Genomic DNA, 11,097 nt, shown 5'->3' on the forward strand with positions numbered 1-11,097 from the left:
TTCTGACTTTGGCGACTCTTATACAAACTTTGCTTTATAATGTATAGGGCGAGACCACTATACAAGCTGGTCATTTTGTCATCCATAAGTTATTATGTACTCCTCGAGACTTTTCCAGAGTCTAGTATGACTCATCCCTATAGGGGGCAGGAAGCACTAACATAGTTCATGCTTAAATTAAATGATGTATGAAGGTAACATCACAGGTCTCTAGATCTAGACGGACCAGGAAAATACTTTTTTGAGAGTACGGAACTGTTTGAGAAACCACAGATACAGTAATGCTCTGGTAAACTTCCATCAGGACGACATGGCCTGAGCGAAAAAAAAACGGATTTTATGCGAAGCGAAAAATCTATTTTTGGGTGAGGTGGCCATGTTGTCCTGATGGACCCACCCTTCTTTTATGGTAAAAGGGCTTATTGACCCATCCCTATCATATAGTATCTGTACCACCTCGTATATCGCTACAAGGAATAAAGAGGGCGCTACCGCCTTCATCAGATACACACTGGAAACGGAATAGGAGAGATGCTTTATGAGCGGCTCTCTATTCATTCTTGTTTCAGATTCTTATCACTATTCCCCCTCAAAGCGTTTATACTGTTCGGGGCGAAGATAGCTATGTGACGTGTCAATAATTAGTCCTCTGATATTATGTGATATCCTTGTGAGATTTTTTAGGGATATTCACTCCAGGAGTTAGAATTCTGGATACCTTAAGGTGAAATTCTCTGGGAATATCACTGTAGTCTAATATTCCCTAAAAAGCTACCAATTAGGAACTTCCATCAGGGCGACATGGCTACCTCACCCAAATATATATATATATATATATATATATATATATATATATATATATATATATATATATATATATATATATATATATATATATATATATATATATACTGGGATGTTCAAGGATGAACCATAAGTTGTAACAGTTTTTATTGCCAACGATAAGTTTCAACCTGAAATACATATTCCATGTAATAAAAATAATACAATCCAACCAGCTATACAAATTTTAAATTTTCCCTAATTTTCCCGATTTAATCATCAAAAAAAATAATATTTGTCCTTAATACAACCCTTCTAGTAATTTACATGAACAATCCATATTGGTATGTATATTTTTAACAATAACTATTTTTATAGCAATGTAAATAAATACCACTTTAAACTACGGTACTGTAGCCACTAAAACATTCGGCATCAAATTAAATGTACTCATACCATTAAACATTACTGTATATATACATAGAATCCAATTACCAATAAGGGCAATTCCAAATGAAATCATATAACATCCATAATACACTGTATTGAACTCACTTCAATGGCCTCACTATCACAGGCCTTGAACCCCAGTAGGAGATTGCCAAACACAAATATCCCATCACCTGCCGGCCTTACATGTCACCGACTTCATTCCTGTGTCTACATCCACAAAAATAACACTTGCCACCACCAGTCGACACGATAGGCAGTACCAAAGTGGTTAGCAAATTTTTCGGTAGTTCGCCTGCTAACCTTGCGGCATTTAGATATGGGTAAGACAAAAGATATTCCAGATGCGCAATAAGTTACAATTCGCTCCAACCCACATCAACATTTAAATAAATATATCCTTATAGTATAATAAAGTTTATCATGTTAATGATATACTCCCCTGCCATTAGTGACAAATTACCGATACCCTATCCAAACGGGTCAACTACGTATGAATACATTGTTCTTCTATTGGTAATAACACCACCAACCTGTGTACTGATCTACACATAATCCTATCCACTCCACCATCATATCCCTTCCCATGCTTTATAATCTTATACCTTAAATCAACATCACGGACAACGCCATCTTGTCCTGGATCAGCTCTAATCACCTGTGCTAGTTTCCATGCCCCCCTTACAACATTACTATCTTGCACAAGTACCACATCTCCAACTCTTACATTCCTCCTTGTTGTATGCCATTTCTGCCTGATTAACAATGAAGGAAAATAGTCTCGGTGCCACTTTTTCCAGAAGGATTCTATTATACTTTGTATAAACTTTAATCTCCTTTTGTGATCCCCACTAATATCGTACATCCCACTTGGACAAAAGCCAGTGGACCGACCAAGCAACAGATCATTGGGACAGAGGTATCCTCCCAACTCTAAACTAAATCCAGGTTTTGTTCCAATTGGTCTTTCATTCATCAGATTAGCAATACCAAACAAAGCAGTTTGTAACTCTCCAAAATTCAATACAGAATCTCCCACACTAATACAAAGACACCTTTTGACAGATTTGATCAGGGCTTCACTTGCCCCATTATACCAAGGTGAGTCACTAGGCATATTAAAGATCCAAGTTACCCCTTCCTTTTCTCCAATGTTTTCTATTTTCTTGCTTGCTGATATCAACTGAGTTCCCTTATCTGAATATATAACTTTAGGAGCTCCTCTAATAGCAATAAACCTTTGAAATGTGGTCAGAAAATCATCAGTACTGTATCCTTCAGCCAAATCTAAGTGAACAGCTCTAGTAACTAAACAGTTAAATATAACACCAAAGGCTTTACCATGAGTTCTCCTTTTAACCGTGTCTCTTATTGCTAAGGGTCCAAACAAATCTATAGCTGTGTAATAGAAAGGTGGAGCAGGTTTCATTCTTTCTATCCTCATTTGACCCATGCATTGGTCTTCTAACTTCCTTGTTAACTTCCTACATGTCACACATTGATTTTTTATTGCCTTTATTATTTTTCTGGCCCCTGGAATCCAGAATTTTCTTTGTAACTTTGCCAGAGTAGTCTCTATGTCTGCATGGTCAACCCCATGTACATATGATATATACAATCTAGTAACTGGATGATTTGCTGGTAGCAACATATAGTCTTCTCTATTCCAATTTTCCTTTAGCCACTTAGAAATTTTTTGTCCTACTACTATGACTCCATTCTTAATTGAAGGTCCTAATCTTCTGAGCCTAACTTTCCAATCAGTCATGTCCCTTTGCATCTCTCTAACCCACATTAGTTCTGCTTTAATAATTCCTTGAACTGTTGGTTCCCTCAGCATACCCTTAAAGGATCTGCATTTGAAAACATTCATTACCCTGCATGTAACTCTTAGTAGTTTGTAATAATCACTAAATCTATTAACATCAACCATGTGTATAACATGGTTCTGACTTACTTTAGCAACAGCCATGACAACACCTACTCTATCAGTTAGTTCAATTTCACAATCTTGTTTGATAGGCCATTTTGAAATTGGTAATGCTAGGAATTTTGGTTCATTTTGCCAGGCAGAATTTTCACCAATTTTTTTCTGGACTACACGGTTTAGAGGTCATATCAGCAACATTTTGAATCGAATTAACCCACCACCATTCCCTTGAATCAGTTTTAATTTGTATCTCTGCAATGCGTACAGCAACAAATGTGTTGAATCCATGGGACTTCTTTTGAATTTGTGATCTTACAATTGTCGAGTCAACTATGTGATAAACCGACTCAAACTCCCATGAAAACTCCTTTACTATGAGTTCTCTCATCCTAGCAGCTATGAGAGCACCACATAATTCCAGACGAGGAATAGACATTTGTTTCACTGGTGCAATCTTATTTTTCGCCATTATCAGACTTGATTCAAACTTACTATCACTGATTTGCCACCTCACATATGCACAAGCCCCATATGCTTGCGTGCTACCATCAGAAAATATTACTAGGTTCGGCTTACCAAAAGCATTAGATGGCTTTAAGGGTCTTCTAAAAGTTAATGACTACAGTCCATACAATTCTTCGAAAAACGCTTTCCATTCGTTCATCATGGAATCATCAAGTGGATCATCCCACTTAATTCCACCACCATTCGAGTTTCCTTTGGAAATCATGGATCTCATCAAGATCTTAGCTTTGAGTAATACTGGTATAACCAACCCTAATGGATCATACAACGATGCAATTTGACTCAATATCTTTCTGCGTGTTAATATTTCTGGAAATTTATAATCAAATTCACTTATATCTAAATTTGGGCTACTCCTAACCTTTCTTATTCTTGGTGTAAAGTTGAGTCTTACAGCAAAGGAAAAATAGTCATCTACAGGATTCCATTTTAAACCTAAGATTTTCTCACTATCAGATTCTATTATTCTTATATTACAGTTTTCATAATGCCCGCTGACTATCCAGTGCTTTATTCTGAAACTTCCCTGCGACAATACCCTTTCAGTATCCTGTATCAATTTGATTGCATTCTCAATGGTATCAGTAGAATACAGTATATCATCTACATATGTATTATTAAGAATCATATCTTGCACATCCTGGGATTCCTTACCGAATTGTTCTACTGTATGTCTCAAAGCTACCATAGCTATAGTACCACTGGGCCTATCTCCAAATGTTACTGTGGTAAGAACATACTGATCAGGTGGCCTACTATCATCCAAGTCCCTCCATACAAATCTATGTGTATGTTCATCTAGTGTGCTGAGTTTTACAGTATGGTACATCTTTGCTCTGTCACCCACTATGGCTATATTATCTTGCCTAAATCTACACAACACTCCCAGCAAACTGTTCAAAATATCAGGCCCCTTAGCCCAAAAATAATTTAACCTCTGTCCCATATAAGATGCTGAAGAATTGAAGACAATGCGCACTGGGGTTGAACTAGATTCTGGCTTCAACACCTCATGGTGATGAATATAGTGAATTGGGCCGTTGTACTCTTGAATCTCCTTATTAGTTAATTTCCTAGCTACTCCCCTTCTAACCATATCTTCAATCTCTTTCTGATATTTCATTGCATACTCATTCCCAAGTTTCCTTAATCTATTCTCTGTTGTTCTTAACCTGGCATTTGCTACCTTTATGTTATTTTTCAATTGATTTGGATCTCTTATCCAAGGATACCTTACAAATCAGCATTTCTGTTTCTCATCATACGTTAATCCTTCCTCAATCAATTTCATTTCCTTTTCTTCTTTCAAACTTACATAATTGAGTCCAGGACAACCTCTGCACATACATTTGATACATTGTGGATTACACCTTGTTCCCATTTCTTCTAAGGCAAAAAATATATCTAACTGATCCTTTAGATTTTCTGTTGGCTCAATATTGATTTCATTCAAATTTACTGAACTTGAAAGTTTATGAATTCTCACAAACACATGATTACTAGTATTAACTTAATTAGTAATTTCATCGTGTCTACCACGTATGCTGAACCCAAACTGATTTTCTAGCAACTGGAGACCCTTATTTGTTTCAACAACCCTTGGCAATATTTCACAATAATCAGCACCAATAAGCATATAAATTTCCCCATGTGGGCGATTCAGTTCTAAGTTTGATATTCCCTCAAAAAGTTCAGATACCCTGGATAAGTCTACTTTCTTGATTTTGGCTGTTATTTCATTAATTCCAACAGCATTCACATTCCAAACCTTACCAGATTTATCAATTAGTGGTACACAATATTCGTTGCTTGAGTGATATTCAACCACATTGCCCACCTTGATCATGGATACATTTATATGCTTTCCACTTAAACCCAATTTCTTTGCCATCCTATTTGTTATAAATGAAATATCCGCTCCTGGATCCCACAATACACTAACACGCATGTTCTTACTATTCACCATACTGATATTCAATAACACTGCAAATCCCTTTTCTGATATCGCTTTGTGAATACTATTTTCTACTCTATCGGAATGTAACAGTGGATGATGATTACGATTGCATGGCCCTTTACCTTCAATGATGACATCACACAATGTACCAACATTGCAGCTACGAGCAGTATGATATCCCCTTAGACACCTAAAACATATTCCATTACCCTTTATAATCTCAAATCTTTCTTTACTACTGTCGGGAATTTCGACCCGATCAATCGAAATTCCCGCCATTTGACTCCACCTACGACTACGTCAAATTGGAGGGAGAGGAGAAACTCGCGGGCGATTGAATGTAGTTCCAGACGTGAACGTTTAGAGCCAAAAAGGGAAACCACCTGGTAGGAAGGCGCTGAGACTAATAAAATCAATTGCTGGTAATTTAAGATTAGGAAAAATAAAGTCATTCTGTTGTAACATGATAAAAAAATCCAATCTAGAAATTTAGGTTCAGGACAAATTGCGCCAAAAAGGTGACGTCGGAGGTTGCAAGGATAGCTCGTCCTCTTTGATCCAACGTCCCCAACCGAAGTAAGTCCCTTCTAATTGTTATCTCTCCTCTCTGCCTTGTGTACCAGGTTGGTTGTAGTAGAAGTTTGTGTGCAAGACGTTTAGTTTTTTGTATCGCAGTTTAGTGTAGAGATCCTTGTGATTGGGGATCTGAATCCTGAGTTAAATAAGAATAGGGATATTTGGTGTGTGATTCGTTGTGTATTGAATTCGAATTGGCACTATTTTCAGTTTGTTAATGAGTCCGGTGTGGACTTTGTGCTTGAAGAGCACATGCTATATTACCTAGGGTCAGTCTTGTTTTTTTCAGTAAGTCTTGTGAATGCTTAAGAATGTTGTTTGTCTTTATCAGAGTTTATTTTTGTAATAAAATTGTAAATTTTATCGCCGTATTTTAATTAAATCCTGGAAAGTTTTGGGAATCTTGCCCTTAAGGCCTTGCGATCCGCCCAGTACATCGGGCAGATTTAATAAACTGGTGAAAATCACAACATTTGGTCCTTCGAACCGGATCGCAAGCGCTTCCCAGAGCCGGACAGGACTAATTTAAAATATGAGCTTTTGAGAGAGAGAGACTAACAATTAAGGTCCTCTACGTCCCGATGTGCGATCGCCCACGTGGGTCAGTTCTTTGAGTCCCTTCTTAACGTTAAATTATCCTTTTTTCCTTGCCTTGTCCAACCCCCCCAAACATAAAGTAAAGTAATTAAGATGGCTGTGTCCACGATCGTGCATATCGAGGCGTCGATGGGCCTACTGGAGGATTTGCTAAGCGAAACGCAAAGGGCGCTGATAGAGACTTACTCAGAGTCCGTTTACCAGAATTTGGTAACGGAGTTGCAGGCAGAGGTCCGACAGCTTAAAGAGCTATACAAGAGCCAGCGCGTTAAGCTAGAAACTAGTTTCGAAGCCCGAATTAGGCATATGTTAGGTGAAGCGACACGCGCTTCCACTCTATTGTACAATAGAATAGATAAAGTGAATGGCCCTTCAACGGGGAATGTTGCCCTCCCCAGGTTGAAGCCGCTGCCTCTCCCCACGTTTGAAGGGGAAGTGCAAGAGTACGCATCGTACCGTGAACTATTCACGATCCACGTGGATCGAAGAGCTGATTTAGACGAAGTGTCTAAATTCACGTATTTATTGGGGACGTTGGGCAAAGAGCCGCTCCGGATTATCAAATCTCTGAGTGTAACCGCCGCGAACTATAGTGTAGCATTAGATTTATTAGATAAGCAGTATGGCAACGCGCACCAAACGCTCGTGATTCTGCACCGCAAGTTAGCAAACATCTTTGTGCCGTCACTAAACCCAGTAGAATTAAAAAGGTTCCGTTTTGAGTTGACCATCATTATTGAGCAAATCAAAAGACTTAGTACCAATGACTTAGGCCAGGGCATGGTCATGAGCCTCATTAATCAAAAACTGTCAGAGGGAAAACTATACCGCAAAGTGGTAGAGCATTTGAGGAAATGCGACTATACGTTGGACGAGTTTTTTGAGGCAATAGATTTCATAGTAAGAATGTTAGAAGACGATGCATTGCAGAGAGGCGACAGTCTTGAGAGTGACAAAAGACCAGACAGTAGTGTAAGACCGAAAACCCATCCCATCCACCAAAATTCCTGCCCATTTTGTAGCGAACGGCACCCGCCTCACGGATGTCGCCAAGTGACAGACGTAGCTGCTAGACGTCGCATTTTACTAAAAAGGGGTCTTTGTTTCAATTGCACGAAATCAGGCCATCGTAGCGATAAATGTCCCGTATCAAATTCCTGTAGAAACTGTAATGCTAAGCACCACACTGCGATTTGCGACGCGGGTAGACCGCAATCAATCCCTAGTCATAGTAATAGTCAATCAACAACGTCCCGCCCCGTAGTAAATGCGACGCCTGCACAGAACCAAAATGCCCCCCGTCCGTCTAAGGTTAAAGTAGAATCTAAGCCGTGCACGAGTGCAAAGATCGCGCAGAGGTCTGATGTGGACCTCCCATGCACTATCTTGCCAACAGCCATGGCAGGTATTCAACAAAGGCAAGGTAGTAAGCGAGTCCGCCTATTTCTCGACTCAGGAAGCCAGAGGAGCTTCATCTCTGCAAAAATTGCCCGTCAATTAGGCCTACCGGTGGTAGGAAGAGTATCCTTGAATATAGCTCCGTTTGGTTCCGAGGAAATAAGCGGACAATATGATGTAGTAAGTTGCAGGGTTGAACTGGGGAAAAGAATCGTGCGTATGAAGTTGGTGGCACACGAACACGTGGACGTCCCGATACATAACGTGGGTTATGTAAAGGTCAGACAGCATCTGTTGACCAAGGGAGTCACGTTAGCCGATCCAGCAAACCAATCAGATACCATGAAGAACGTTCACATTTTAGTTGGGGCTGATTATTTTAGCTATTTTGTCATAGGTGTAGAAAAAGTAGATGGGATAAATCTTTTCTTAACGCATAATGGTATGTCCCCGTACGGGAAGGTGCCACAGTGGCTGTTCCAAGGGGAAAAGGTCGAACAAGTAAGAACGTTGAGAGTGTGCAGAATCACGGACGAGCCATATCTGTATGATGTAGATGAGTGGTGGCGATTAGACCGTGTTGGTATCGCCCCATCTGAGCAATACACTGTTCGCGAGGCCGAGGCCGTGCGAAAGGTATCGCAAAGCGTTGTAAGAAAACCTGAGGGATATCAGGTTAGCCTACCATTCGGATCGGATGCTAGGCCAGAAACAAATTATCGTAACGCTATGGCGCAGTTGGAGTCGTTGCAGACAAAATTCAGAAAGGATAGGGAATATCTTGAACAATATCAGGAAGTGATAGATAAGTATCTCGAAGCAGGTTTTATATCAGAAGTGAAAAATCCCGTAGTGGAAGGTTATTACATGCCACACTTTGGTGTTAAGAAAGACAGCCGTACCACCCCCCTTAGAATCGTGTTCAATGCCCCTGCCAAGTCACAAGGTTGCAAGTCCTTGAATGAATGTCTTTTACTTGGGCCCAATTTGGTAGAAGTAGCATACAGTTTAATTATAAGGTTTAGGTTGAATCGATATGCCATGTTAGCCGACATAAGTAAAGCATTCCATCGTGTTTTGTTAGATCCTCGTGATGCCAAATACACACGATTTCTGTGGCGCAAGGCAGCTGGTCGAGCGCTTACCTTCGCCTTTAGAGTCGTGGTGTTCGGCATCACAGCTAGTCCATTTTTGCTACAGAAAATATTAAATTGTCATTTTAAAGAGGAAGGGCGCCCAGATTTAGTAAAATCTTTTTATGTTGATAATTATCTGGCCACGTTTGAAGATATAGAACATATGAGGTAAGAGCATGAGTCTGTTCATAACATCTTAAAAAGGGCGGGTATGCCCTTAGAAGGGTGGGCCAGCAATCACTTGGCCTTCGATAGCGAGAGACAGTGGAATGAGCCTGTGAGTGTGAACGTGCTCGGGCTGCGATGGGCCCGGGACGTGGACAGATTGTGTGTGAAAGAAAGCAAAAGGATCTGTGAGTTGGGGGAGGGATGGGTGCCCACGAAGCGTAGGGTACTTTCCCTATTAGTCTCCATATATGATCCGATAGGTTTGATAAGCCCATTATTTTTAAGGGGAAAGCTTTTCCTTCAACAACTATGGGAGGATAATGTAGGTTGGGATGATGTTTTAGGAAAAGAGAGGGCTAAAGAGGCAAGTGAATTGTTGAATGATTTGAAAGCGGTGAGCGACATCACCTTTCAAAGATCAATAGGAAAAAAAGGCTTACAACTTCATGTGTTCGCTGATGCCAGCAGTAAGGCATATGGAGCAGTAGCATATACTAGGGACGAATGCAATCGGGTAAGTCTGGTAACGAGTAAAACCCGGATCACTCCGAAAGGGATGAGCAAGCTGACGATCCCTAAGCTAGAGTTGCTGGCCTTATTGTTAGGCAGCAGACTAGCAAGAACGCTCAAGGATCTGATCGAGCCACGGGAAATAGTAATGTGGACCGACAGTAAGGTAACGTTGGCATGGGTAGCATCGCCCGATGCCAGGTCTAACAAAAATGTGTTTGTTGCTAACAGAGTGGCAGAAATTAATTTTATTCAGCAGGTTTGTAGTTTCAGTCTGAACCATGTCCCTAGTCAGCAGAACCCTGCCGATATCCTATCCCGAGGCGCAACGGCTCAACAATTGCAAGCTAACCCCCTGTGGAGGAACGGTCCAGAATTTCTCAGGACCACGGGAAGGCCTGTTCCTTGCGAGGAGGAAGATTTACTACATCAAACTCACGTAGTAGCGGCGGTGCAGGAGTTGAGGGAGGAGATGTGTCCTACCCCCCCAGGCGAGATTTGGGACGTCCTGAAGAGGGAAGTAGGGTTCCAATTCTTGTTACGAGTAGCCAGACTAGTTTTAAAGTTTGCTAAGATAGAACGGCATCCGTTCAGTATTGTTGTAAAATTAGAGCAAAAACATTATTTGCCTACTGTTTATGCCTACTTAGAGGGCGGAGTCAGACCCCCTCGTGAAGTTGCTAATTTTGCTAGACAATTGAATTTAGTTTTGGTAGATAATCTCATCTGCACCAGGGGACGAGTGTCCCATGTAGGAGAAACTGATCATTTAATTCTCTTGCCAGCCAAAGGGCATTTGGTTAGGATGTATCTAAATTATTTACATCAGTTACATTTGCATTGTGGGGTGAATACTCTAATAGGTATCTTTCGACAGAAATGTTGGGTGGCGGGTCTACGTTCCATTGCGAAGCGAACCGTGCGGCAATGCCCTGAATGCAAGCTGGCCTTCCAGCCTCTAACGAGACAGCCACCACCACCCCCCCTGCCAAAGGAAAGGATCACCCTCACAAAACCGTTCACGGCGGTCGGAGTGGACCACACAGCAGCTATACACACGGAAACAC

The 11,097-nt window shown here is 40.6% G+C and overlaps 3 protein-coding genes across 3 annotated transcripts; all 3 read right to left on the reverse strand.

Moving 5' to 3' along the window:
* Positions 1-1,720: 1,720 nt before the first annotated feature.
* Positions 1,721-2,662, reverse strand: LOC137648002 (uncharacterized). The gene has a single exon (XM_068380947.1). The coding sequence runs from the start codon at positions 2,660-2,662 to the stop codon at positions 1,721-1,723; it is 942 nt and encodes a 313-aa protein (XP_068237048.1).
* Positions 2,663-3,311: 649 nt separating this feature from the next.
* On the reverse strand, positions 3,312-3,632 carry LOC137648003 (uncharacterized). The gene has a single exon (XM_068380948.1). The coding sequence runs from the start codon at positions 3,630-3,632 to the stop codon at positions 3,312-3,314; it is 321 nt and encodes a 106-aa protein (XP_068237049.1).
* A 150-nt stretch (positions 3,633-3,782) lies between these two features.
* LOC137648004 (uncharacterized) lies at positions 3,783-4,811 on the reverse strand. Its single transcript, XM_068380949.1, has one exon. The coding sequence runs from the start codon at positions 4,809-4,811 to the stop codon at positions 3,783-3,785; it is 1,029 nt and encodes a 342-aa protein (XP_068237050.1).
* Positions 4,812-11,097: the final 6,286 nt, after the last annotated feature.

Source organism: Palaemon carinicauda, chromosome 10 (assembly GCF_036898095.1).
Source record: "Palaemon carinicauda isolate YSFRI2023 chromosome 10, ASM3689809v2, whole genome shotgun sequence".
NCBI classification, from domain to species: Eukaryota; Metazoa; Arthropoda; class Malacostraca; order Decapoda; family Palaemonidae; genus Palaemon; species Palaemon carinicauda.

Bases quoted from the DNA above. Each gene is read 5' to 3' on its own strand.
- LOC137648002 (XM_068380947.1), bottom strand. From the start codon at position 2,662: ATGAAACCTGCTCCACCTTTCTATTACACAGCTATAGATTTGTTTGGA.
- LOC137648003 (XM_068380948.1), bottom strand. From the start codon at position 3,632: ATGGCGAAAAATAAGATTGCACCAGTGAAACAAATGTCTATTCCTCGT.
- LOC137648004 (XM_068380949.1), bottom strand. From the start codon at position 4,811: ATGAAATATCAGAAAGAGATTGAAGATATGGTTAGAAGGGGAGTAGCT.